Here is a 24411-nt window from a genome sequence, read left to right on the forward strand (position 1 = left end):
CTTTTCCAAAACCCAGGATGGCGCTTCTGGCTGGCACCTTTGGGTTGTGGGTGAGGACGGTAGCCCCTTCTAAGGAGACAGGTTTCTGCGAACAAGGAAGCAGAAGCTGCACTGATGCCTGGCCCCGCCTAGTGCACCCAGTCTTCCCTCCTCCAGCCAGCCCCCGCCCCCCCCACCACACACAAACCTGCCTGGCCCCCCAGCCTGCCCCAGCCTAGGCCTACAAACCCCCATGCCCTCGCCTCCTGTAGTACAGAGGCTGGGAGTTGGCACCACACTGCTGAATTTCAGTGGCCTTCGGGCCCTGGTGACGGGGCAGGGAAAGATGGGTGTGAGCGAGGCAGGTTGGGGGTGTGTGAGGGGCCGAGGTTAGAGAGCAAGGTGGCCAGACCCAAAGCCTCACAGGCCCATTATGCGGCCTGCAAGTCCCTTTGTGCCTGAGCCGGCTGATCTGGGCCTGGACTGCTCCCTACCACCCAGCAGGCCCCATTGGGACAGGATGCTAGCCTCTCGCTGGTCAATGCAAGAGCCCTCCTGTGAGGGAGGCCCTCAGAATCAGTCTGGGCAGATGGGGGGACCCAGCCAAGGCCTCTTCCCTCAGCCCAGCAGGAAGGGGCTGCCCTCTGGGCCTCCCTTGGCCGAATCCCGGCTGGCCGGACCCCTGACCCCCAGGCCACCAACCTCTGGCCAGCACTGTCTCACTGCTCTTTCCTGAGCAGCAAATCCGCAGCCTTGGCCCAGACATATTGCGCCATCTGGCTGCCCTGTGCACCCCTGCAGGGATTGGGTGGGACACCATGAAGGCCCTGCACGCCTCAGGAGCCAGAGTGGTGGCTGTGAGCCATACCAGTGCCGACCTGGTCAGCCTCTCCAAGGAGGTGAGGTGTGCAGCCCCACCATGGGCCAGGCCTGTGACCCTCTGGGATGCCTCACCAGCCTGCCAGGATGCCCCCTTTGGTCACTGGCCAATGCCTTCCCACAGGGCCCCGGGGTAGAGCCTGTGTCCGTGGACCTGGGTGACTGGGAGGCCATGGAGCAGGCGCTGTGCGACGTGGGCCCTGTGGACGTGCTGGTGAACAATGCCGCCATGGCGCTGCTGCAGCCCTTCCTGGAGACCACCAAGGAGGCCTTCGACAGCTGAGGAGTAGGAGAGGAGGTGGACTGGGGAGAGGGCTGCTGAGGAAGTGGACCGGGTGTGGCCATGGTGTGTCTGACTGTCCCCTCTCCCTCCAGGTCCTTCAGTGTGAAACTGCACTGTGTTCCAGGTGTCTCAGGTGAGGATGTGGCCCAGTGCAGACATGGCCCAAGCGGGGGTGCGGTGGGGTCAGGGTGCCCCCTCTCTTGGCTTACAGATTGTGGCCCGGGGCATGATCAGCCACGGAGTGCCTGGCTCCAGCGTGAATGTCTCCAGCATGGCGGCCCACGTCACCCTTCCCAACCTAGCTGCCTACAGTGAGTCCCTCTGCCCAAACTTGAGCCCCCATTCCATGCAGGAGCAGCTGGGCTCCTGGGCTGGGCCTCATGCAAAGTGGGCTGAATCCTTAAGGGTCCTCAGTGCTGCCCTTTCCCCACAGGCTCCACAGAGGGTGCAATGACCATCCTGACCAAAGCCATGGCGCTGGGGCTGCACAAGGTAGGCATGGGGGAGCTGGGGGTGCCAGCTGGACTGGTGCAGTGTCCAAGGCCTGGGAAGGCACGAGGTAGGCGCAGGGTGCGGGTGAGGTGGGGGCTGGCGGGTGGTGGGCAAGGCGTCGGCTGGGGATGAAAACGGGGGTAGGGGGCGCCAGGGGGTGAGTAAGCAAGCTCAGTGGAGTCTGTGAGGGCGGGGTTTGTGCGCCGGCTGAGACCGCCCCGCCGGCCCCTCGGCCCCAGATCCGGGTGAACTCGGTAAACCCCACGGTGGTGCTTACCGCCATGGGCCAGGAAGCCTCGTCTGACCCCCAGTTCGCCCGGAAGCTGAAGGAGCGCCACCCGCTGAGGCAGTTTGCAAGTCAGCTGGGCTTCGTGTAGTGGCGGGCGCGGCTGGGGCGGCCGGGCCCAGACAGCCGGGCCGAGCCGTGCTGACCCCGCCCGCCACCCGCCGCAGAGGCGGAAGACGTGGTCAACAGCATCCTCTTCCTGCTCAGCGACCGCAGCGCCTCCACCAGCGGCTCGGGAATCTTTGTGGATGCCGGGTACCTGGCCTCCTAAGAGCGCGGTGCTCTGGACGGCCAGAGGGATGGTGCTCGGCTCCGCCCGGCCCCGCTTCCACGCCCCACCGCCCCGCCCCCAGACCGCCAAGGCCACCAGCCCACCACGCCCCTGGACCCATCTACGCCCACGCCCCGACCCTCCCCGCATCTCCCACGGCCCGGCCTACTGCCCCCGCCCCGCGGCTCGGCCCCACCTCCACGCCACGCCGCGGCTCCGCTCCACCAGCCCATCCCGCATCCACACTCACGTGCCAGGAGACCCCGCCCCTGTCGTCCCCACCCACTGTGTCCTCAGCTGTGCTGGAGTGGATTTGCCTAATTAAATGGAGGCCTTTCTCCTGCGGCTAGCCGTGCCAGGGCTCTGGCTGGACATGCCGCGAGGCTGGGGAGGGGAGGATCAGGGACTGGGGGGCACCGGTTAACCTTAGAAGAAGTAAAGAGAGGGCAGATCCGAAGCCCGCCGCATTCCACCGCTGACCCTGCCCTTGAGCTGAAGGGCCGAGATTCCTTGCAAGAAGATTCCTCGTGTCCACGCCTTTACCGCAACACCTAACCTTCTCTGGGCGGAGGGCAGAGGGCAGCGTGCAGCCACCTTTCCTTCCCTGAGGCTCTGGCTCCGCCCTTCAGCCCAGCATGCCCCCCCCCGCCGCCCCCACTACCGCCGGCCGGAGAGGGTAGAGGGTCTGAGGAGCTGCGGGGAGATGCTCTGGACCATAGGCTATCCCTAGGGAAGATGGGACTGAGCGCTCAGCGCCCGGCGTGAGGGGCGGGGTGCTGGACCATTATAGCTTATCCAACCCTGAGCAACCAGCTCCTCCTTGGGGCACACCTTCCCCCACAAGACCACCCATGAGAGGGCAGCCCCAGCTGGGGAAGGTTCCACAGCTGCTGCTCTACCTACTGTCCCTGGCCTGACTCCAGACAAAACAGCCCTGCAGCTGTGGCAGCTAGAGGGTTTTGCAGGCCCTGCTGGGATTCAGCTGTGCTTACCTGGGTCAGGTTCCACATGACCCATGCCTTCTGAGTGTGGGTGTGATGAGGCCTGAGGCGGTCAGTCAGCTGGACTGGTGCAGTGTCCAACTCTGGGCAAGGGGGCAAGGTATGAGGGGCTGGGGTGGGGCCCTCCAGGCAATGGTACCACTGGGCTGAGAGAGCAAAGGGCACGTTGCAGGGATGGGGAGTGCTGAGGGCACTTCTAGCCAGCCTCAGGGCCTCCCAGAGCAAGGTTTGTGCCAAAGCAGGCTTGGCTCAGTCCAGCTGGTCCACTGAGGATCACGGGGCAAGTGAAAGGATTTGGACACCATTCTGGGGGCCAGGTAAAGACAGTGAAGGGACCTAAGCAGATGTCCCTTTCAGGAAGGACAGGCTGGGGGCTGTTCCCCTCCTCCCCTTGGCTTCTGGCAGGCAGACGGCAGGGTCCAAGGTTAGCAGCAGAAGGCAGGGTTTGCCCAGTGCCTAGAGGGTGTCGGCTGCACCACAGTGCCAGATCTGGTAGGGAGGACTCACTTGGCTATCCTCCAGGGGCTTCTCAAACCTGTGCCTCCTGCTGTCCCCAGCCACCCTCTCCTCCAGACTGTCCACCTCTCTGGGCCCAAAGCCACAGTGACCCAGAGGCCCTGCAATCACCACTTCCTTACTCCTGTCCACAGAAGGTCCTCAAGGGCAGTGTTTCTAGACTTTCCCACCATAACCCACAGAACAAAGTAGCTTTTACAGGAGGAGCCAATGGCACACATGGACACGTGAGCACACATATATCTCTGACCCTAAAGCTGCAGGAAGCAATGCTTGGCCACTGGGTACCCCATGACCCTAAGCCTATCCCTTCCCATCCTATCCAAGTTTTTAAAGTCCTGGTGGCCTTCTGTGGGTTGGTGGGGTGAGTCAGCGTTTCAACTCCCTTTGAGGCTAAAGCACACCTTTGCTGGCCTTGGCCTCTTCTTCAGGCTTATTGGGTTGTCCAAACCCTTTCCCTCTAAGCACAAGTGAGCCTGCATGAGCTACTCCCAGGTTTGCCAAACTTTTCTTCTCAGAAACAAAAGAAAGAAATGTTGGGCTTCCCTGGTGGCGCAGTGGTTGAGAGTCCGCCTGCCGATACAGGGGACACAGGTTCGTGCCCCGGTCCAGGAGGATCCCACATGCCGCGGAGCGGCTGGGCCCGTGAGCCATGGCCGCTGAGCCTGCGCGTTCGGAGCCTGTGCTCCGCAATGGGAAAGGCCACAACAGTGAGAGGCCCGCGTACCGCAAAAAAAAAAAAAAAAAAAGTTAACCCTGACTGAGATCTCTTTCACGTACAGCTACGTATAATTACGTATTAATTTCACGTATTAATTACCACATCTGTTTTTTTGTAATAATCATCTTGTTAGGGGAAATATGCTAGCGGGGCCCACTAAACCTATTTCACTCTGGTTCGAAGGGTCACAACAGGGCAGTTTGAAAAACCCCGCCCAAGAGTCCAGCGGTGACCCAGCCTGCCCCGCCCCGGCCTCGCCCACTCCTTTCGGCCAATCGCCCCCGCGGGGAAGCCTCTATTTGAATATTCCCTCCCTCCCCAGGACACCGCCCTGCAATTGGCCCGCCGCGTCCCGCCCCGCCCCGCGCCCTCCCGGACAGTCGCGCGCAGCTGGACTCGGGCACGCAGTTGGGCCTCAGCAGTGCACAGGGCCGGTTCGAGCCTCATGGGGCTGAGCCTAGCGGGGCGCCGGGCGCTCGTCACTGGGGCGGGCAAAGGTGGGCCCGGGGCGGCGGCCAAAGGTGGGCCTGGGAGGGGGTGGCCGGGGAGGGGCGCCCGCACTGAGCCGCGCCCCTCGCAGGCATCGGGCGCAGCACTGTCCAGGCGCTGCACGCGGCGGGTGCACAAGTGGTGGCTGTGAGCCGGACCCAGGCCGACCTGGACAGCCTGGTCCGCGAGGTAGGCGTCGCCTTGTCCCAGCCCAGCGGGCGGCGGGCGAGGCTGAGGGCGGGCCGGGACTCGCGGCCGCCGGGCGCTAGGGTTCGCCAAGGACTCTTGCACACCCTCCCCCACGCCGGGCGCACGGCCTCTGTTGGGGGCCGACGGGTTGGGAGAACGACTCCTCCCCCTGGGCTTAGGAGCAGGCAGAAATGGCTGCCTTGCAGGCCCGGGGCCAGACGCGTTCGGGCGCTGGGAGGAAATAGACTGGCCGGAGGCGGGGCCAGGCTCCCGTTCCCGAAGCCCCGAGTTGCCCAGTGGCCCAGAGGCCGAGTTAATTACCCTCCACCTGCAGCAGCCTGGGATTCTGAGCCCCAAGAAGGTGACTGGCTCCTCTGGAACCCCAACCCCTCCCCCTGTCGAACTGAAAGGCCATGCAAACCCAGCCCTTCTCCCTCGCATGCCAGAGGCCCAGATGTACCCTTTCTTGGGCATGGATCCTCTGGTAGATGTGCCCCCTTACCACCTAATACACACAGTGCCCAGGGGTAGAGCCTGTGTGTGTGGACCTGGGTGACTGGGAGGCCACGGACCGAGCGCTGGGCGGCGTGGGCCCTGTGGACCTGCTGGTGAACAATGCTGCCGTGGCGCTGCTGCAGCCCTTCCTGGAGGTCACCAAGGAGGCGTGTGACACGTGAGTCAGGGTGGGGTGGAGGAACTCCCGGGGGGGAAGGGCTGTCTCCTGCTGCAGCAGTCCCAGTCCCTGACCACAGTCTATCCATCTACTTCCAGGTCTTTTGACGTGAACCTTCGGGCTGTCATCCAGGTGTCCCAGGTGAGCTGCCTTCAGAGCCGGAGTGGGAACTGGGGGGTGACACCAGTTCTGCCTCATGCTTCCTCTGCAATTCCAGATCGTGGCCCGAGGCTTAATAGCTCGGGGAGCCCCGGGGTCCATCGTGAATGTCTCTAGCCAGGCCTCCCAGCGCGCACTGACTAACCACAGCGTCTACTGTGAGCAAGCCCCGGCTGTGCCCTGCCCCCCACCCCCTACCCCCCAGCCTGAGCAGCCAGCTCAGGCTCCACACAGGCTGTCTCTCCTCACAGGCTCCACCAAGGGTGCCTTGGACATGCTGACCAAGGTAATGGCTCTGGAGCTTGGGCCACACCAGGTGAGCCCCACTGGGATGGCTTCCCATCACCCAGCCCACGTGCCCAGAGAGCCTCAGCCCACCCAGCTGACCCCCTTCTTGTTCCAGTACAGATCCGTGTGAATGCACTCAACCCCACAGTGGTGATGACACCCATGGGCCAGGCCAACTGGAGCGACCCCCAGAAGGCCAAGACCATGCTGGATCGCATCCCACTTGGCAAGTTTGCCGGTGAGTCAGGTGGGAGCCCAGCTGGGAGTTGCATCAGTGGCTTGCTCAGGTGAGGGGTGGGAGGGAAGGATAAAGGGCAGCTCCTTTCAACCACATCCTGAACCCCACCCCGCCCACAGAGGTGGAGAACGTGGTAGACACCATCCTCTTCCTGCTGAGTGACCGCAGCAGCATGACCACGGGCTCCACTGTGCCAGTGGATGGAGGCTTCCTGGCTACCTGAGCCCCTCCACCCACACACACACATGTTCCATGCTGAGCCCACTTTTACCCCCACCCCCCTTCCCCATCCCTCCAATAAACATGATTCTTCTGCCCAGCCTGCACACTCATTCCTAGGCTGCAGTCAAGTGGCTGGAAGATGTAGCACTCAGGGCTGGGTGTGGGGATGAGTCCCAGGTAGAGGCAACCATTCAACTCACATCCTGGGCCAGTGGCAGCCTGTCCCTCCTGTGAGAGATTTTCAGGCCTGGCTAAGTCCCTGGCAGGACTGGGAGGTAGAACCTTCCAGAAGGCCAGCTCCTAATGAGGGTGGTGAATTTGACCGAGGATGGCCTTTGGCCCTGTCCAGAGGTCTCTGGTATGGAAGCAGTGGTGTGTTTAACATGAGTGTTGGTTGGCATTCCTGAAGTCCATGCATAAGACAGACGTGAACTGAGGATGCTGTGTGTTGGGACTTCATTACTTTGTTGATGACTTGAGCGACTTCTTTGCTGAATCAGATGACGGTTTTCAATTTTCATTCCCTCAACTTTGTGAGTTATTCACCACGTACTGAGCACAAGCTCCAGCTGTAGAATTTGCCAACTTCTATGGTAAAATACTCCCGCCTGTTTACTGTCCTTGAGGTGGACTGGGGAGAGACGCGTGTCCCCCACCTTTGTGTGGTGTCCCCACCACACAGATAGAAAAGCCTTACACCCGATAGCACAGATAATAGTAATATGTACAAAAACATTTAGGAAGTGATGTGTTTTGAGTATTTGTTAATTTCATTTTTTTTAATACAACTAATGTAAGTTTATATAATTATTAACAATAGCTGTTTAAAAACTGGCTAGCAAAATTCCTGAAATTCAGCAGTCCACCCTCTACACACCATTGTGGGGGTGCAGTGTGGCTTCTCATCACACCAGAGTAGTGCCTTGTGGCCTCAGGGGTGAAGTCCTAGCTCCAGGCCAGGCCCGCCCCTCACCTCCCACCGTTGTCTGACCAGCGATGCCAGGCTGTTGGCCCACCTGCAACCCCTCCTGTCCTCTCCACACCACGTTTGTTCTACCTCCACGGCTGCAGGGTCCCTCTGCCTGGACGTCCTTCCTCTTGACGGTCTGTCTTCCTGAACACTCAGCTAGTGTCCCCTGGCCTTGCCCTGGGCTCCACAGGGCCCCATGGGGCCTGACTTGCAGACCATCCTGCCCCTCGCTCGCCTGGCTGTGCCCTCCCAGAGGCCTGAAGTCAGCGTGAGAAGGGCTTTCTTCATCCAGAAGGGACCAAATGCACTTGGCCCCACTTTGATCTGGGTCCTCCTTTGGAGACTGAGAGAACTCCGCAAACTTTTCCTCCTCTCCCCTGGCGTGTGTGTGTGTGTGTGTGTGTGTGTGTGTGAAGCTCACCTGCTCTGTACACGTGGATGGTGGGGGTTGGGGGCCTGGCACCCTCAGGGTGCAGGAGCAGGCAGGGGGAGACAGGAGCAGGGCAGGTAGCAAGACAGCAGGAGATGATGAAGAACGTTTATTGTATAAAATAAAAAGGGGCTGCCCCATCCTGGGGCACAAGGACAGAACCCACCCCACAAACTCCCCCATCAGGGAAGCCCATCCTGGGGCTGCCCTGGACCTGCCCCTGCAGCCTGAGGGAGACCCTGCTCCCTTCCGGACTCCCTGGGGGCCAGGGAAGGCTGGAGCTGTACCCCCAGGTAGAGGAGGCAGAGTGGACAGGACCCCATGGCCCCAGCACCACCCCGGGAGCAGCAGCCTTGTCCCCGTGATTCTTCCCCCTCCCCACCCACAAAACTTCCCCACAGCAGACTCGGGGACACCAGACATCTCAACACAACAGATACAGGCGCGGGCGGCTGGGGGCTGCTCCTCCAGAAGTGAGGGCTCTAGAAGACCGTGCACTTCTTCCCCGGCTTCTTCACAGGAGGCGGGCAGAGCACAGCCCGGATGGCCTCATCAAACACAGTCTTCAGGCCCCGCTGGGTCAGGGCTGAGCACTCCAGGTACTTGACAGAGCCTGGGGACAGCAAAGAAAGAGAAGAGTGAGGGTGGCAGGCAGCACAGACGGGCAGCGGGGGGCAGCACAGGCGGGTAGCGGGGGGCAGCACTGTGCCCCCCATAGCGAACCTCTCCTCCCTGCACCGGCAGGCCTGTCCGTGCCCACTCACCGATCTCCCGGGCCATGGCCAGGCCCTGGGGGTAAGTGATGGGCGCTAGCTTCTTATCCCGTAGCCGCTCAATGGTGTCCTTATCGTCACGAAGGTCCAGCTTGGTGCCCACCAGGAGGATGGGCGTGTGGGGGCAGTGGTGCCGAACCTCTGGGTACCACTGTGGGGATGAGAGGCTCTGATCCCTACCCCTTGAGAGCTTTACCCTCAGCCTGGCCCAGAGCAGGCCATGGCTCCCAAAGGCCCCTTCCTTGTGCCTAGACCCACACTTAGCCCTTCTTGTTTCACGGGGCGACCACTGGGTCTGGTAGGGGAATGACCAAGAACAAAAATACCTAGCCAAGACGCTTCCAGGCCCGTCAGGTCCTCTCAGTCAGGGCCCTTCCTTCTCTGAGAGCCTCACTCACCACCCCTACCCGACCCCTGGCCCCTCATCACCCTCTGGGCCACTTTAAGACCTCACACCTGGCAATCTCCAAAGGACAATATGTCTCTGTAAGGCCCTCAAGCAAGAGACCCCTGCAGTCTAAGGGCAAGTCCTCTGGGCAGCTTCCTCCCCTCCCAGAAAGACAACTCTGCTTCTGGCCCTTTCCTACCTTGGCTCGAACATTCTCAAAGGAGGCTGGGCTCACCAGGGAGAAGCAGATCAGAAAGACGTCCTTGGGAGAAAGGGAGGGAAGAAGGGAAGAAGGGAGGGTACCATGTAGGAATGGTCAAAGAGGCTTCGAATGGCCTCTGCTCACCCCCCCAACACACATACACGCATGCACGCACACCGGGCCCTCTGGGCCTCCACCCGAGCCACCCGGCCCCTGCAGGCAGCCCTGTGGTCCCCTACAGTTTGGGGGTAGGAGAGTGGCCGAAGCCGGTCGTAGTCCTCCTGCCCAGCGGTGTCCCACAGCCCCAGGTTGACAGGCTTCCCGTCCACCATCACATTCGCAGAATAGTTGTCAAAACTGCAGGAAACAGAGTGAGAGAGATCCCCCCCGTGTCTGGGTTCTCAGGCCTGCACAGACCTGGAGCTCTGTCAGCACCTCGCCTCACCCCGGAACCCAGACCAGGGCTACTTGGGCCCGACCTCGAAGCCCAGGGGAGCCCTGCACACAGGCATCCATACCCTCCCCTTGCCAGCTCTGGACCCGCCCGCCTGCTCACACGGTGGGGATGTACTCTCCAGGGAAGGCGTTGGTCGTGTAACTGATCAGCAGGCAGGTCTTCCCCACGGCGCTGCGGAGAGAGGGCAAGCCCACGCTGCTCCCAGACCCACCTCAGCCCTCTGCCCAGCAAGGGCAGCCCCCTCCCACGGTGCCCAGGGTGGGAACAGGGTTGCCTGCCCAGCAGATCCGCAGCGATAGAGGACCAGGGCAGGAGGGCCTCCGGGGTGGCAGAGTGGTGGGTGAGGGCTGGGGCGAGCTGCCTCAGAGCCCCAGGCAGGTGCCGGGAAGGTGGCACCGGCTGAGGGATCAGCCAAGGTGAGAGGCCTGGCCCCACCCACCGGGAGGCCAGGAGAGGCCGCTGGTTGCCGGCAGCATCAGGTGGGCCTGGGCTGGAGGCCTGCGCCCCGCGACCAGCCGGGACCCCGCCCCACCGCGTCCTCCCGCCGCTGCCCGGTCCCCCAACGCCCACGGGCCGGTCGGGGCCGCCCCGCCTGGACCCCAAGCCGGGATCCCCGGACCGCGCGCCGCCCCCTCCGTCCCGGCCGCGCCCCGGAGCCCCGCGCCCTGCCCAGGAGGGTCCCCGGAGCCAACCCCTCCCGGCGCGCCTGGCGCGCCAGGCCGAGCGGCCTCCGCCTCGCGCACTCACCCGTCGCCGACCACCACGCACTTGATGGCCTGCATGGGCGCGGGCCGGGCGGGCGCGGCCGCGAGCCGAGCTGCGGAGAAATGCCCGGCGCCGCAGCGGCCGCGGACCCGAGCCGAGCGCCGAGCCGAGCGGCCGGAGACAGCCGAGCGCCGCCGAGCGCCGGGCGCGGAGACAGCCGAACGCGGCCGGCATGGAGGGCGGGGGGCGCGGACCCGCCCCGACGCGCCTTCCAGGGAAATCTGGTGGGGCGCGGGGTCACAGGGCGCCCCGCAATCCGTGTCGAGCTTGGGCAGGCCCTCCCCAGAGCCCCTGTGACCCACGCCAAGGGGCGAGGGCAGCGCAAACAGGCTGCTCCCACCCACCTGAGCAGGTTGTGGTCGGTGCACACAAGGTTTCTTCTAGGGAGAGGATTCCCAGGGCCCACCGAGGGAGGGGCTGAGGCCCACCCACCCTCTAACCACGAGACAGCTGGTGAAAACTCAGGTGTTTGCAGTCACTAGAGATCCACGAGGCAGGCAGCCCCCTGCCAAGCTGCCCCCATCCCCACCTGTCTGCTGCAGTAGCTGGACCAATCCCTACCTGGTAGCAGTTAGAAGGGGTGACCCAGCCACACCTGGAGGGCCTTTCCTGAAGGGCCCAAGCTTGGAGAAAAGACTGATACTGGATAAAGGCACTGGGGCCAAAATGTATCACAAATTGCAAAAGTCTGTATTTCAGAACACCCTGGAGTGAGCGCCGGGGCCTGCAGAGCTCATGGTTGTGAAAGGTGACTGAACTGTGGTGGGTGGGGCCAGGAGAGCTCAGGCCTGCTCCCCCAGATCTCCTTCCAACATGGGTCTGTGTTCTCAGGCACATCATTCCTTGTGATTGGGATGAAGGAGTGGGGATGGGGATGGGGCCCTCTCCAGCGAGGTTCTGGACCCCCCGCAGGCGGGCACCCTGGTGGTAAGCTGAAGCCGTCCTGCTCTCACATCCATTCCAGCACTGATTTTCCAAGTCACCGTCTGTAGACCCTGCCTAAAGAGCCCGGACCTACCCATGGCCTGTCCCTTATAAAGAAGGGAGGAGCAGACAAAGACGTCCAACAGATGCCACCTTCCTGCCACTTTCAGATTTTCCCTGCCTCCCCTCACTTTTGGGGGCTCAAGGTCCTCAGGGGGGACCCCTGCACATAAGCCAGAACAGCATTTTGCAGGAAGCTGGCCCTTTGGGCCTCCTCATCCCGGATCCGGGCAATCTCGGCCTGCTTAAGGCGAAGCTTTTCACGGAGAGAGGCATTCTCGCTCTCCCTGTCCAGCAGTGCCTCCCGGTGGTCACTTGCGATCACTGCAAGGGAGGAAGCTCAGTGAGGAAGCGGCTCTGGGGACTGCCTGGGCTCCTGCCAATCCACAGGTCCGCAGGGGGCCGGCAGGGTGGGGTTTGCTCGGGGTCCCCTGGGCACACACATACCCAGTCTCCCCTACCAGCACCTCCTGGAGCTGAGACCTAGGCCAAGCTCAGCTCTCCAGGCCAGCCTCCTCCTTCTCCTGTGGGATGACCCAGTAAGAAAGGCCCTGCAGAGAAGCCACAGGGGGGCGGGGATGGGGCTCAGCTCGCCTTTCAGCTGGCGTTCCAGGGCCGCTGCCTTCTCCTTCAGCGCTTCCTGGGCTGTCAGCTCGGCTTGCAGGCGGCCATTCTGCTCCTGCAGCTCCAGCCGCACCCTTGTCACCTCAGCCGCCTTTTCTTGGTCCTTGTTGCTCAGCTCCTGCCAGGCAAGGAGGTGGGGGGGGTGAGGTGGCAGCTGGGGGCACCAGGGGCACCCCTGGGAGCCCTCGATGTCCCGGCTACCTGCTGCAGCTCCTCCAGGCGCCGCCTCAGGCCCTCCACCTGCCGGCCGAGCTGACTGGCCCGCGCCTGGGCATCGGCTACCACCTGCTTCTGCTGCAGGCAGGCGCTCTGAGCCTCGTCCCGAGCCTGCGCCAGCAGCCGCAGCTTCTCCTCCAGGTGAGCCAGGCGCTGCTGCTGCAGGCCCGGGAGAGGGGCTGGTGAGCTGCTTTCTGGCCTGTGGCCCTGAGCTCACGAGAGGAATGAACCCCCCAGCCCCACCTTCAGACAAAGAGGAGCGTATATTTGCAATGTGGAAACTGCCTTGTCACTAAAGTTATAGCATATGTTGCTCTGAATGGGCTCAGCTTGAATGAGGAGCCTCCCCCATGTCCCAGGCTGACACCATCCTGCCCTCTGGCCTCTGGTCCCCTACTTCCACCATGTGGTCACAGGCTGCACATTTGGGCCAAACCCCTTCCCCACCTTGGGGCTGGAGGACATTGGCTCTTTGCGTGGGCGTGGGGGGGGGCTGGATATGGTGCTGATGGGATGAGTGTCCTCGTCTAAGTTTTCTGCACCCCTGGACCTCCTGTTCCCTTGTCCCTCCCTACAGAGTCAGAAGACAACCTTGGTCTGGCCCACTTAAGCCCAAAGGGCTGTGCAACCCAGGCAGCTCATGCCAACCCCTCAGACCTCTCTCCCCAGTGGGTGCTGCAAGCAGCGGACCGTGGCCCTGGGCTCACCTCCTCCAGGCGGACTTGGTTCTTGGCCTTGATGAGCTCCTCCTCAGCTTGGCTGCGCTCACTGAGTGCCACGGCCTTTGCCCGGCTCAGCTCCTACACCGCAGACAGTGATGGCTGGGCCTGCCCTCTGCCCCTGCCCAGGGACCCCTTCTGGCCACACCCAGCCTCCCTAGGGGAGAGCAGAGCCTGGCGCCCAGCTCACCTCCTCCAGGGACAGCCGCACAGCCTCCAGCCTCTGTACCCTCTCCTGCATGGCCCTCTCGCTCTCCTCCAGGTGGCGAGTCATGTGCTCCACCTGCCCAGGTGTGGGGTGGGGACAGGGCTGGCACGCTGGCTCCCCAGCCTTCCCCTCTGGGATCCCCACCCTGGGGGCAGGTGAATCTTGGGGACTCTGTTACTTCCGAGTGAGGGCTGCCCCAAGTGACCTCACAGGAAGTGAGGATGGACGGCACGTCCCAGTGCTGCACCCCGGGTGGCACAGAGCACATGGCAGCCTGCGCTGTGGCCCCAGCAGTCAGGGTCCCTTCTAGAAACTGGTGGGGAGGTTCTGGGTCTGACATCTACCAGGGCTGTTGGAGAAATGCCACCAGCACCCCAAGGTTGTCGAGGGAAGCCTGGCCAGGAGTGCGCCTTGGGGACACCATGCCACACCGAAGTGTCTGCAGGCCCCGATGAAGCGGGGAGAGCAGAGGCCAGACGACACAACTAATGAGGCACCTCCTTGAAGCGCAGGTGTTCCGCGTCCTCCAAGCTCTGCCGGGACCTCTTCTTCTCCAGTTCCAGGCGTTCTGGAAGCACAGGGGAAGAGCGTGGGTAGGACTCCTCTGGGGGCCTTGGTTCTCAGGACCCAGTGGCAGGCCCGTGTGTGCCCACCTTCAGCCTGGACAGCCCGCATCTTCAGCTCAGCTGCCGTGTTGGTCAGCTCCTGCCTGGTCAGGAACAGCTGATCCTGCTGAGATTTCACTTTCCGCTCCAACTCGTCCACCTGGAAAACCAGCACTGAGGGAGGGAAGCTTTGGCCCCTTCCCTGAAGCCCTGCCCCAGGCCTTCCAGGGACCTGCCCCCACACCCTGCCCCCATACCTGGTTTTGCAAAAGCAAGTTCTTTTCATTGGCAGCAGACAAGTCTCTGAGGAGCTTAGACTCCCGCTCTGCAGCTTCCTGGGGGTCAGATGGGGAAAGGGCACCACTGGACACCTGCCACCACGTACCGCCTGCCTACCCCACACCCAACCACCTGCCCATCCAGCCCTCCCTGCCCACCTGCTGCTCCAGCCTGTGCTCCTTTGCCTGCCTCTGTGCCAGGCTCCGCTGTTCCTGCTCTGCGGTGGCCAGGAGCTCCCCCAAGTCCTGGGCCTTCTGCTCTGACAGAGCCAGGGCGGCCTCAGCCATCTGCAGCCTGCAAGGAGGGAAGGGCTAGCCCCACCCCATCCCTCCTCTAGACTCTGCTAAGTCCTTGCTGTTCTCACTCTTACCAGACTATTACCCCAGCTAGCGCCCACCTCCTCCAAGAAGCGTTCCCAGGTTACCATCCCAGCGGTCCCTCCACCTCCTTTGTACACTGGGGACTTGAGTCCTTGTCTGGACAGTCCTCCTCTGCCCTGTGGGCAGGTCTCTAAAGTGTTTTGAAGCCTCCGCACAACCCCGTCCTACCCTCTGCTCCTCCTTACTTGGCCTTGAGAGCGTTGATGATGGAATGCCTCTCGTTCAGGGCTTCCTGAAGCTGCCCCACGCGTGCTGCCGACGCCCTGTGGGCACAGAGGAGGGTTCAAGAGACCGAAACCCTGGCGCCCTCTGGGCCCCTCCCTGCGGCAGCTGCTGCTCCTCACGCTCACGCCACCTCCAGGTGTGGGCTGAGGAAGTCGCGGTGCAGCCCCTAACCCTCCAGCCAACTCCCTCAGTAAACACACCCCACAACCTTGTTCACGGGCAGGCGACGAGGCTCACGTCAGGTCACTCTAAGGCCAGAGTGAGGACCCGAAGCCCGGGTACTCCCAGCGTACCACCTCCCTGCCCCCTGGCCCTGGGGCCACACTCACTTGCTGGTCCTGACCATCTCTTCTCTCTGTCTGTCGATCGTCTCCATCAGGTCCAGAAACTGGGGACAGAGCCAGCCAGAGCCCGGTCAGGGCCCAGAGCCCGCCCACTCCCCACCGTCAGCGGACAGGAGGGCAGACATCCACTGAGGCAGCAGGACACGAAAGGGCTCGGCCTCATCCAAAGGGAGAGTGGCTCCCACGCAGGGAGGCCCAGAGGGGAAGCCCACCTACCCGCCCACCCAGCCAGAGGGCATCAGAACAAGAGGCTGCCTCCCAGGCCTGGGTATTGGCTGCTTGGAGAGGCTCCAGGGCCCAGAAGGAAGGAACAAGGCCATGGCACGGGGGCTGAGGGGGGCCCTTTGTCCATACAGCCAGGGCGGGGCTGGAGTCAGGGCGAGGCCCTGCAGTCAGAGGCGGCACTGTCCTCACCTGTTTGGACTTCTCTTCCCGGAGGTGCCGCACCTCCTTGCTGAGCACGTGGGCGCGGGCCTGGCTTTCCCGGAAGGCGGTCTGCCGGTCCTGGTTGTGATCCATGGCTTGCTCTGTTGGGAAGAGCCAAGTTGTCTACCGGGAGGCCGAGCCCCAGGAGTGGCCAACGGCCAGCCCAGCCCCATGCCCAGAAGACACTGCGCAAGGTGGTATCTCACCCCACAAATCAGACCCCTCAGTGCACTAGCAGGTGAGGGGCTCAGAGGGGGTGGGGGTAGGGACAACAGTGAAGCCAGGAGCCTGGGAGGGGGAACAGGCACACGGGGAGAGGTGGGGAGGCTGCTCAACTGCCAAAAAAGGTGGGCATTTGGGCTCCGCCCCAAAGGCCAAAGGCCAGTGTGTGACTTTTAAGAGGTGAATGGTGTGCTCAGCTCCCATGCTCTGGAAAGGTCCAGGCAGCATTTGGAGAGAGGCCAGCCCGAAGTGGCCACAGTGCCAACTGGGGTGACTCAGAGGCAGGCCCAAGAACCAAGAAGTGGGAGAGGACATGAGTTGGGCAGACCCAGCAGGTGGTGATGCCACACTAGATTGCAACCCAGGCTCGGGCCCTTGGGTGGCTGGCGCTGCCGGTGGGACAACGAGCCATGGGGAGTGGCAGAGTGCTCAGTGGGCTTGGGGCTGAGGAGTCAGGGTCATGACAGGCGGAGGCCGTGGTGCGAGGAGGGTGAGGCGCAGCACCAGGCAGTCGGCGCTCTGCAGGCTCCTGCCGCTGCCTTTTCTTCCCTGGAGCCTGCTCTCACTTCCTCTGTTTTTAACATGCTACCATCGTGATGCCGTGTTTACTTGTTCTGGCCCAAGCCACCCCTCCCTCAGTGGCTGAGTCTCTGACACAGGGAATCAGCTCTATGCCCTGCTCCAAACAGTGCAAGCCACCAGCGGCTCCATGTGCCCGTACCCACGGCTCTGAGGATGTCGCCGGGGATGCTGTTCCCAGCCAGCTCCAGCTTCCACAGGGTTCTGTTGCTGGGGAGACAGTTTACCAGGGCGCGGCCCCCCAGGAGGCCGATGTGATTCCAGCGCAGGTCTGGAGGGAAATCTGGTGTTGCCAGATGGAAAGCACGGGGCGGGGGTGGGAGGGCTGGCCCAGCCTGGAACACTGGTACTCCCTGTGATCGGCCACAGATCAGGAGCCCGGCTCAGCGTGCCCCTCCTCTCCCACCCCCACCCTTCTGGGAGAGGACAAAGGAAGCAGTGGGAGGGCTGAGGAAGCGATGAGATGCAAACCCTCCCCCTTCCCCCCCAGACCAAGACCTCCTGGCCCGGTCTGAGGACGAAGAGGCCAGTGCTGGCGGCCTCACCAAGCTGCTGGAGGCTGGTGTTGCTCTTCAGGGCCAGAGCCAGCTCCTCGGCACCCTTGTGGCTGATCTGGTTGTTGCGGAGGTCCAGCTGCCGCAGGGCGCCATTGGCTGCCAGGGCCCCGCAGAAGGCCGCGAAAGCTTCTTCCCACGTGCCCAGGCTGTTCCACTCCAGGGTTAGGCTGCAGGAAGGGTGGACGTGAGGTGCGTGGCCCCGAAGGGCATCCTGCTCCCATGGGGTCCAGCGGGCTTGAGGAGGGGCACAGGCTTGGGTGTCTGGCAGAAAGGCTGGAGGCGCGTGAGTAACTCATACCCGCCTACTCCCCACCACGGAAGACTGGCATGAAGGCGTGAACTCTCATGTTGCAGAACCGTGTCCGCTGGAGCCAACCCAGAACCACGCAGAGAGAGAGCAGGGGCTCGGGGGAGAGCGGGGGCTGGGACCGCCACCCTACCTCTGAATGGACAGCCCCCTACCTCTGAATGGACTTGTTCTGTCGGAGGAGTTTTGCCAGTGCCTCGGCCCCTGAGGCGCGAAGGTTATTGCCCTAGGACAGGAAGAGGCCAGCCAGTCACTCCCCGGTATCCTGAGCTGGGCTCTGAATACCCTCGTCAGGCGGTGGGGGAGGCCATGGCGAACAGAAGGTGTGGCTCCTTTCAAATTCTGCTTTCCCTGCCCGCAGTGGCCTCCTAATGCAGGCTATTTCAGTTTGCTTGTGAGAACATTCTGGAACTCATGTTCCTGCCCTCAGAACACCGACACGCGTGCGTGAGACCATGAGCAAATGGTGCGGAGCCTGTGTGCTAAGAGTGCTCACAGACACAGTCTCCGGCCACCATGCAGACCCCTGGTCGCCAGGACACCTGTATCTTCTCTACTCCTGCTCTCAGGTGGCACGCCCCTGAGTGCAGATCCACCCACCTTGAGATCCAGAAACCGCACGATGGTGTTGACACACAGCCCCTGCAGCAGCAGCACGGCCCCTGTAAGAGAGTAGGGCAGTCACTCTCCACCCCTGGTGGCTCCATCTTGGGTCAGCTCCCCACACATAGGGGAGAGACGGCTGTCCCAGTGGCCCCCACCAGCCAAGGTTCATGCCAAGAAAGAGTCACCCCACTCCTGTGTCAGGTTTGAAAAATCCGCCAGGTGTGGAGTCAGGTGGCTTACCAGCACAGCGGGACTCTCCTAAGTCAGGGGACACTAAGGCTTTCCCATTACAAAGAGAAACTGCCTTCTGCTCTCGGGTTTCCAGAGAGGATGCTGCTGCTTGCTTTATGACAGTAAAAGGGAATAACCTCACAAAGAAGAGATCAGGTGGGACTGAGTTCTCTGCTAGAGATGCTAAGCACCAAGGACTACGGCATGTGCAGCTAATAGCAGAGCAAAAAGAAGCCAGGGGAGCCCGGCCCCAACACTGAAGTTGGAAGGGCTGCCCTGGGCCGCCGGCCCTTGGTGCCCACCTTCCTCACTCAGCATGCAGTCACTCAGGACGAGCTCCGTCAGCAGTGCCTCCTTCTGTAGCAGCTTGCCCAGAGCCCTGCAGGTGTCCACTGTCAGGCTCTGTGTGGCCAGGTCTAGCCGGCCCTGCGGCAGCTGGTGCATTTGCTGCAGAACAGTCTCCTGGGGCTCGGCCCCGCTCTCCTTGCACAGCCGGCTGTAGGTGCGCCGGAACTCCTCCATGTCCCTGGGGTGCAGGAAGGGCTTCCCGGAAAGCGCCTAGACAGGCCTCACCAGGAGCCAGCTGGGACCGGGAAGCCGGGGAAGGGCAGTACGGCAGGGCCTCTCCCCTGGGGGCCTTCAGAGAGCCCCGGCAGCTCAGTGGGGGCACAAAGACTCTAAGTCTTCAGCAGCCAAGAAACGAGGCGCAAACTGAGTTGGTCCAACAGGCGCGAGGCCCCAGGAGGGCAGGGGCGGGTGATTCTCAGCGGACCGCTGAAGCCTGGGACCGAGGAGGTGGGGCGTCCTCGGGGGTGGGGCCTCCAGCGGCGGGGCCGGTCCGTCCGGACGTCGCCCGTACCCCTGGGCTCCGGGCCCGATGCCCCAGCCCTCGCGCCGCTGACCCCCAGCTCGCCCGTCGCGGCCGCCGCGCGCCTCAGTATCCAGGAAGAGCAGGGAGCGCCGGGAAGACCTGGCGGAAACTATAACTCCCAGGAGGCTTTGCGGAGGAGGGGCGCTCACCGCGGGCCAGTGAAGGCGAAGGAGCGGGCGCGCGCGGAGGGTCCATTGGCTGGAGGCGGGGGGACGGGGCTCCAGAAGGCGCGCTCTTTGTCGATTGGTTGGAGTCGCGAGGGAGGGTCTCCGGAGGGCGCGCTCAAGGTTCATTGGCTGGGGACGCGGGGGCGGGGCTCCGGAGGGCGCGCACCTTGGTGGCGGTCATGGAGGAAATCGGCGCCGGCTTCCGGAAAGTGAGAGAGGGCCTGCTGGCGGGGCGGGCTGGGGCCGCGGGGCGCGGCCGCTGGGGACGCTGCGGCTCGGTCCCCTGAGTGACCCACGTGCGGATCCTGAGCCAGCCCCCGCGCTGCCGTCGGGTGGCTTATAGGGTGAGCCCATTCCCAGAATCTGGCAATGACCCTCGTCCTGCACACCTTTCGTCCTCCGTGGATGGGATCCCGCGGCCGGGTAGCGGAAGGTTGGGTAGGCAGCCTGGTCTGCGGCAAGAGGGAGAGGGTCTGCAGAAATCGGGCAGGGGTAAGTGCCAGCACAAATGAGGGGAGGCTCAGAGAGGAGCCTGGGTTCCCGCCCCGCGGCTCCGGGATCCGCAGGACTCACCCTAAAGAGTTTAGCGTAGAGCACAGTGCGGCCCAGCTCGCGGGTAGTCTCGGCGCCTGCGTATTCTAAAGCTTCCTTTTGGCCTGTTTCCTATCACCGCCAAGCACTGTGCTTTGCGTCTCACTTGAGCCAGGCTGGCTTCGTTGCCTGGTGTGCACGTGGCTCTACAAGTGCTTTTCTTAGCAGCACACCCAGCATAGTCAGGCACTGTTACATGCACTTGAAATGGATTAGCCCGTGTAATGCTCAACACCATAGGAGATGGGTACTGGTACTACCCCCACTTGCCAGTGGGAAAGAGGCAGAACTAGGGTCAAACCCAGGCCATCCGTCTCCAGAGTCAGCCCCTTTGCTCTGCACCTGGCAAATGGGGCTCTGGGTGGGTGGGTGGTGAGGTCAGCTGCCTCCCACACCCCGCAGGCTGTAAGTGGTCTGAGTCTCACATTGTTGCTCTGTCTTAAGTTTAGGTGACATTGAGCCCTTGATATCAGGCCTTTGTGGGCAGGAGGGAGAGTCTCAGCCCCTCATGAGTACTTGTCCAGCCAGTCCCCAGTGGGTGTTCTCTCTCTATCACCCAGAATCGTCACTCTGCCCTGGCCTACAAGGGGTAAATAGTGTCAAAGGGAAAACCACCGAGGCAGGGGGTTGTAGGAATCCTCCACTGTAATAGCTGCAGAGGGGAGCACTGGGCTGGGCCTCCTTCATGCAGTCCTGGGCAGCTCTGGAGCCCTCACCCTCAGAGGGCTCTGGCCAGAGCTGGGGTTATGGTCATTACCCATGAGCAGGGCTGTCCCCGGGGAGGGGGAGGGGTCGTGATGCCTCCACACAGTGGGGCAAAGGCTGACCACATCCCAGGTCCCATCCTACCCTCTGCAAGTTTAGGGAACCTTCGCTCCCAGCTGGTGCTGACTGCTTTAGTTATCACGGCAACCCCATGCAGCTGCCCCCCAGCAGCAGCCTGGCCGATTTAGCTCTTCCCCGGGGTCCGGGAGCTGGCGGAGCAGTAGAGCCTTCTGTGCCTTTCCTGGTACCTTTCAGGTACACAGCAGGGAGGGCCAGCAGGTGGCGCCAAGCTCACGTGGTCACTGCTGGGAGGATGAGGCTGCTTCTTTGGTGCTGCCCCAAGTGACTGGTGAGGAGCTCTTACCCTCCTGAGCCAGGGCTTCGTCAGGGTCCGCTCCCTCCACTCTGCTCTCCAGCTTTGCTGAGCTGCACTGGGTGAGGCAGTGCCATCTCCGTGGCTAAGGCTAGAGGCCTGGTGGGTCCCCAGCTCACCTTCCCTGCACAACACCCAGTTTCTCCTGGGCACCCACTGCTGCTGTCCTCCCGCCTCCCCTGGCGCTCTGCTGGCTCCTCATTCGCAGCCTCTTCTGGCTGGTCCCTGCCCTCAGCAACCTCCCTTGGTCCACCCACGTGCTGCCACCTCCCAGATCCTCATTGCCAGCTTCAACCATCTCTGAGTTCCAGCCGCCCACTGGCCGCTCTGCTCGGGCACCTCACGTGTGTCCCTCATGCAACATGTTCCAAGCTGAGCTCCTGAAATGCTGATCCCCAGAATCTATCTCCGCTTAGTGGTGCCGTACTTTGGGGCTCAAGCCTCTCCCTTGAGGAGTCTTGGCCTGGACCCGCCCTTGTCCCCTCCTCATTGGTCAGGAAGTCCTGCAGATAGTCTGGGCCCTGCCCCCTACCTTGACTGCCCATTGACCGAGGAGCCTGGCCCCTCCCCAGCTCTGCGGTTTCCACAGTGCCCTTCCCCATTACAGGAAGATCCGTTTCCACGTGTCGTGTCGTAGGCTCCAGGGAGGGACCTGGGATGGAGCTGACCCAGTGCCCAGAGCAGGGTCTGGCAAAGCCGGGCGGCATTGGTGGTGTGGACAGGCCTGTAAAGGGGCCCAGTGTGGGGAGAGCACCTCGTCCCTGGGGGCAGGAGCACAGGACTGCTCTGGATACCATGAGGACTGGAGCCCCAGAGAGTGGCAGGCAGGCACCTGGGCTGCTCCCACCGGTCTGCCACTTGCATCTAATTTCTGGCCCTCCTGGAGGCACTCACAGGGAGGTTTCTCCCCACTGCCTAATCCCCCCACCCTGGGAGAGCCCCACAGACAGCATTTCCAGCCAGAAATTACAACCCCATCCCATCCAGAACTAAATGCCTAAGGGGTCTGCAGCAGAGGGGCGGGGGTGGGGGCTCACTGACGCCCCCTCCGTCCCTCAGGAGCTGGTGAGCAAGCTGCTGCACTTGCATTTTAAGGACGACAAGACCAAAGGTGTGTGTGTGGGGGGGGGCGGCCGGGGACTGCTGGGCACCTCTGCAGGGGCCAGAGCCTCAGAGAGGGCTGAGGTCGCCGGCAAGAGTGTGAGGTCAGCAGCAGTGAGGGCAGAGGGGGGCGGCAGGGAGAGGGTGTGTGTCTGTAACCTTCTCCCTTCACCTTGCAGTCAGCGGGGACGCGCTGCAGCTCATGGCCGAGCTGCTCAAGATCTTCGTTGTGGGTGAGCAGAGGGACCCAGCAGTGTTCTCTAGTATCCCACCCAGGCCCGTCCGGACCATTCACGACCGCTTTGCATTTTATTTTTCAGTGGGGTAACCAAGACACATTTTTCCAGTATTTCCCCAAGCACCTAAGCTCCCTGTCCCTGAAAAGCTCCGTGTTTCAGAGGCCCCAATCTCAGCCTTCTGAGCTGTCGGCTGGCACGGGGGTGGGCCAGCAGCCAGGGCTGAGGCGCACAGGGTTTAGGGTTCAAGGCCCCCCAAGCCTTCTCTGCCTCACTTCCCTCCTGCATCACGGCAGAAGCGGCCATCCGCAGCGTCCGGCAGGCCCAGGCAGAGGACCTGGCCCAAGTGGACGTGGAACAGCTGGAGAAGGTGCTGCCTCAGCTGGTAGGTGCACCTCCAGGAACAGGGCCTGGCCCAGGAGACGGGGGTGGGGGGGTGGCTACACCCACGAGGCTCTGAGCGCTCCTCTCCCCCACAGCTTCTGGACTTCTAGGGGTTTCCACCCTCACTGTGGCCACCGCTCCACGTCACGGCCTCTGGCTTCAGACAGGACAGGAGCTGCTGATCCCCCAAGGTTCTCCTCCAGCTCCCAGGATTGGCCGGGTGCCAGCAAAGCACCACTCTCTTCCCCCTGTCGTCCCCTCTGCCTGCTGCTGATGGCCAGGATGCAGCAGATAGAGGGGTCACTGACAGGATGAGGGCCCTGGCACCTGGGTTGGTGCCCTCCCCTCATGCCCCCCGCCCTCAGGACAGCCGAGCACCCACCGATGTGGGAGAAGCACTCGGTCACCGGGAAGCAGGTGCGGGAGACCCGCCTGCCTGAGCAGGTAGCCTGTGTGTCCTCCACAAACAAGCAGAACAGTGTGGTTCTGCCACCGACATCAAAGCTTGTGTGTCACCTTCTAGCCATCTGATATTCCCCTCAAAAGATGCTTGCCTGAGCTGTATATTTGTTCTCACAAAGCAATGTCAGTAAATCAGAGCCACCTCCCCAGGCACAGCCTCCTGTTGCCATTAATCACCCAAAGTCAAGTTGCTTCAAAGCTGGGAGAGGACAGAATAACAAACAGCATGTGTGAGTGCCCTGCTGTGGGCCAGGCTCAAGAGGCTGTGAAATCGGAGCCCTCGCACGTGTGGCTGCTCGCCTGGGACGGTGCCTCTGCCACAGGGCTGCCGTGAGTGTGGTGTGCCACCGGCCCGGCAGGGGTGCTGGTGAGGCAGGGGGAGTCACGCCAGCGGGAAGGACCACCGGTCCCAGGGCCACAGGGCCAGGCAGCTCAGAGCTGCTTGGGAGCCGCTAAAAGCCCAGTCGGGAGGCCTGGCTGCCCTCTGGGGCCCAGCTACCCTCCCCCGCCCAACACAGTACCCACCTCCCGTCAGTTCTGAAAGCTGCTGGGACTCATCAGCCCAGGACAGAAACACCCAGAGGGTCCTGGGCCCGGGGACCATGGGGTCAGGACTCACAGAGCTGGAGGACCTAGTCCGCTGGGGAGGGACGTCTGCCCCTGCTGCCACGGGCACCCAGGATGGCATGGGTGGGGGGCCAGCCCTCCCTCCCTAGTTTAGCCCCGCTGGCCCCTTCTTGCACCCGTTCCCCGCCTCTGCCCCCCACTCCCCTCTCCCCCCTCCTGCAGGGAGTCTCAGGGCTTCAAAGCTCTGGGCGCATGTGGAAGTCATTAGACCTGAGGGGAGAGGCTGGCGACAAGTGCCAGAGCCCGTGCCCCACAGCCACTTTGAAGTGCGCTCAGATGGTGGGGCGGGCGGGGCACCGGGAAACCCCAGGCCAGCCCTGCCCGGTCCCACCGCAGGGTGGGGGCTGCGTCCGCCCCTCTCCTGCCAAGGGCTGGGGGCCCAGCCTGAGATGCAGCCAGGCAGGCGATGCCTGGAGGTCCTTCTCCCTGAACTCGTGTCCTCCCTAGAGTAGGAGTCATGAACAACATCAGTGAAGTAAAAACCAAGGGGCAGCGGGTTCAGGGCAGACACCTGTGCCCTCGTTAAGGAGAACAAGCCCCAGCAAGCAGCCTCCCAGGCCCACGTCACCGTCCAGCCAGGCTGGAGGCCCGTGGCTGGGGACGCGGTGCAGGGGCAGCAGCAGGAGGGGGGCCGTGGGTCAGGACCGAGGG

General features: G+C 62.8%; 5 protein-coding genes across 10 annotated transcripts; 3 read left to right on the forward strand and 2 right to left on the reverse strand.

The window, feature by feature from the left end:
- Positions 1-232: 232 nt before the first annotated feature.
- Positions 233-2190, forward strand: LOC116746207 (carbonyl reductase [NADPH] 2-like). Its single transcript, XM_032617502.1, is given in 9 exon segments — positions 233-329; positions 781-878; positions 983-1136; positions 1182-1184; positions 1234-1274; positions 1353-1452; positions 1575-1633; positions 1873-1990; positions 2087-2190. Coding segments are annotated over 9 exon segments (774 nt in total).
- A 2619-nt stretch (positions 2191-4809) lies between these two features.
- On the forward strand, positions 4810-6784 carry LOC116745705 (L-xylulose reductase). Its single transcript, XM_032616698.1, has 8 exons — positions 4810-4925; positions 5009-5106; positions 5625-5779; positions 5878-5920; positions 5997-6096; positions 6190-6254; positions 6347-6464; positions 6584-6784. The coding sequence occupies exons 1-8, from the start codon at positions 4874-4876 to the stop codon at positions 6685-6687; spliced, it is 735 nt and encodes a 244-aa protein (XP_032472589.1). The 5' UTR covers positions 4810-4873; the 3' UTR covers positions 6688-6784.
- Positions 6785-8180: 1396 nt separating this feature from the next.
- On the reverse strand, positions 8181-11202 carry RAC3 (Rac family small GTPase 3). Of its 3 annotated transcripts, none has more exons than XM_032616881.1 (6): positions 10654-11050; positions 10006-10077; positions 9689-9806; positions 9447-9509; positions 8851-9010; positions 8181-8699 (listed from the first exon to the last, which is right to left on the reverse strand). In XM_032616881.1, exons 1-6 carry the CDS (start codon positions 10686-10688, stop codon positions 8569-8571), a joined length of 579 nt encoding a protein of 192 aa, XP_032472772.1. In that variant the 5' UTR covers positions 10689-11050; the 3' UTR covers positions 8181-8568. The 3 variants fall into 3 exon arrangements, with proteins under 3 accessions (XP_032472772.1, XP_032472773.1, XP_032472771.1); XM_032616882.1 differs by having other exon boundaries at positions 8847-9010; positions 10654-10818; XM_032616880.1 differs by lacking the exon at positions 9689-9806 and having other exon boundaries at positions 10654-11202.
- A 138-nt stretch (positions 11203-11340) lies between these two features.
- LRRC45 (leucine rich repeat containing 45) lies at positions 11341-19160 on the reverse strand. 2 transcript variants are annotated; one of them, XM_032616878.1, is made up of 17 exons: positions 18486-19160; positions 17947-18008; positions 17502-17572; positions 17028-17206; positions 16625-16753; positions 15670-15782; positions 15241-15299; positions 14872-14949; positions 14465-14600; positions 14285-14362; positions 14076-14187; positions 13920-13990; positions 13405-13497; positions 13203-13295; positions 12481-12654; positions 12250-12397; positions 11341-11979 (listed from the first exon to the last, which is right to left on the reverse strand). In XM_032616878.1, the coding sequence occupies exons 1-17, from the start codon at positions 18703-18705 to the stop codon at positions 11783-11785; spliced, it is 2013 nt and encodes a 670-aa protein (XP_032472769.1). In that variant the 5' UTR covers positions 18706-19160; the 3' UTR covers positions 11341-11782. The 2 variants fall into 2 exon arrangements, with proteins under 2 accessions (XP_032472769.1, XP_032472770.1); XM_032616879.1 differs by having other exon boundaries at positions 12481-12651; positions 18486-19153.
- A 117-nt stretch (positions 19161-19277) lies between these two features.
- On the forward strand, positions 19278-23284 carry CENPX (centromere protein X). Of its 3 annotated transcripts, none has more exons than XM_032616883.1 (5): positions 19278-19430; positions 22010-22061; positions 22231-22375; positions 22584-22672; positions 22767-23284. In XM_032616883.1, exons 1-5 carry the CDS (start codon positions 19401-19403, stop codon positions 22943-22945), a joined length of 495 nt encoding a protein of 164 aa, XP_032472774.1. In that variant the 5' UTR covers positions 19278-19400; the 3' UTR covers positions 22946-23284. The 3 variants fall into 3 exon arrangements, with proteins under 3 accessions (XP_032472774.1, XP_032472776.1, XP_032472775.1); XM_032616885.1 differs by having other exon boundaries at positions 19318-19430; positions 22231-22284; XM_032616884.1 differs by lacking the exon at positions 19278-19430 and adding an exon at positions 19433-19713 and having other exon boundaries at positions 22231-22284.
- The last annotated feature ends 1127 nt before the right edge of the window (positions 23285-24411 follow it).

Source organism: Phocoena sinus, chromosome 20, assembly GCF_008692025.1.
Source record: "Phocoena sinus isolate mPhoSin1 chromosome 20, mPhoSin1.pri, whole genome shotgun sequence".
NCBI lineage: Eukaryota > Metazoa > Chordata > Mammalia > Artiodactyla > Phocoenidae > Phocoena > Phocoena sinus.

Excerpts from the sequence above, each read along its gene's own strand:
- LRRC45 (XM_032616878.1), bottom strand. The coding sequence starts at position 18,705 with ATGGAGGAGTTCCGGCGCACCTACAGCCGGCTGTGCAAGGAGAGCGGG. Across the intron at positions 13,991-14,075 it reads GCGGGCTGTCCAGGCTGAAG|AACGCCTGGAACTGGAGAAG; the intron begins GTGGGCACACAC and ends CTGTGCTTCCAG. Across the intron at positions 11,980-12,249 it reads CCTGGAACGCCAGCTGAAAG|TGATCGCAAGTGACCACCGG; the intron begins GCGAGCTGAGCC and ends CCTCCCTTGCAG.
- CENPX (XM_032616883.1), top strand. The coding sequence starts at position 19,401 with ATGGAGGAAATCGGCGCCGGCTTCCGGAAA. Across the intron at positions 22,062-22,230 it reads TAAGGACGACAAGACCAAAG|TCAGCGGGGACGCGCTGCAG; the intron begins GTGTGTGTGTGG and ends TTCACCTTGCAG. Across the intron at positions 22,376-22,583 it reads GCATTTTATTTTTCAGTGGG|AAGCGGCCATCCGCAGCGTC; the intron begins GTAACCAAGACA and ends GCATCACGGCAG.
- LOC116745705 (XM_032616698.1), top strand. The coding sequence starts at position 4,874 with ATGGGGCTGAGCCTAGCGGGGCGCCGGGCGCTCGTCACTGGGGCGGGC. Across the intron at positions 5,780-5,877 it reads ACCAAGGAGGCGTGTGACAC|GTCTTTTGACGTGAACCTTC; the intron begins GTGAGTCAGGGT and ends ATCTACTTCCAG. Across the intron at positions 5,921-5,996 it reads CTGTCATCCAGGTGTCCCAG|ATCGTGGCCCGAGGCTTAAT; the intron begins GTGAGCTGCCTT and ends CTGCAATTCCAG.
- RAC3 (XM_032616880.1), bottom strand. The coding sequence starts at position 10,845 with ATGCCGGCCGCGTTCGGCTGTCTCCGCGCCCGGCGCTCGGCGGCGCTC. Across the intron at positions 10,078-10,653 it reads TGCGTGGTGGTCGGCGACGG|CGCCGTGGGGAAGACCTGCC; the intron begins GTGAGTGCGCGA and ends CTCTCTCCGCAG. Across the intron at positions 8,700-8,850 it reads GGCCATGGCCCGGGAGATCG|GCTCTGTCAAGTACCTGGAG; the intron begins GTGAGTGGGCAC and ends TGCTGTCCCCAG.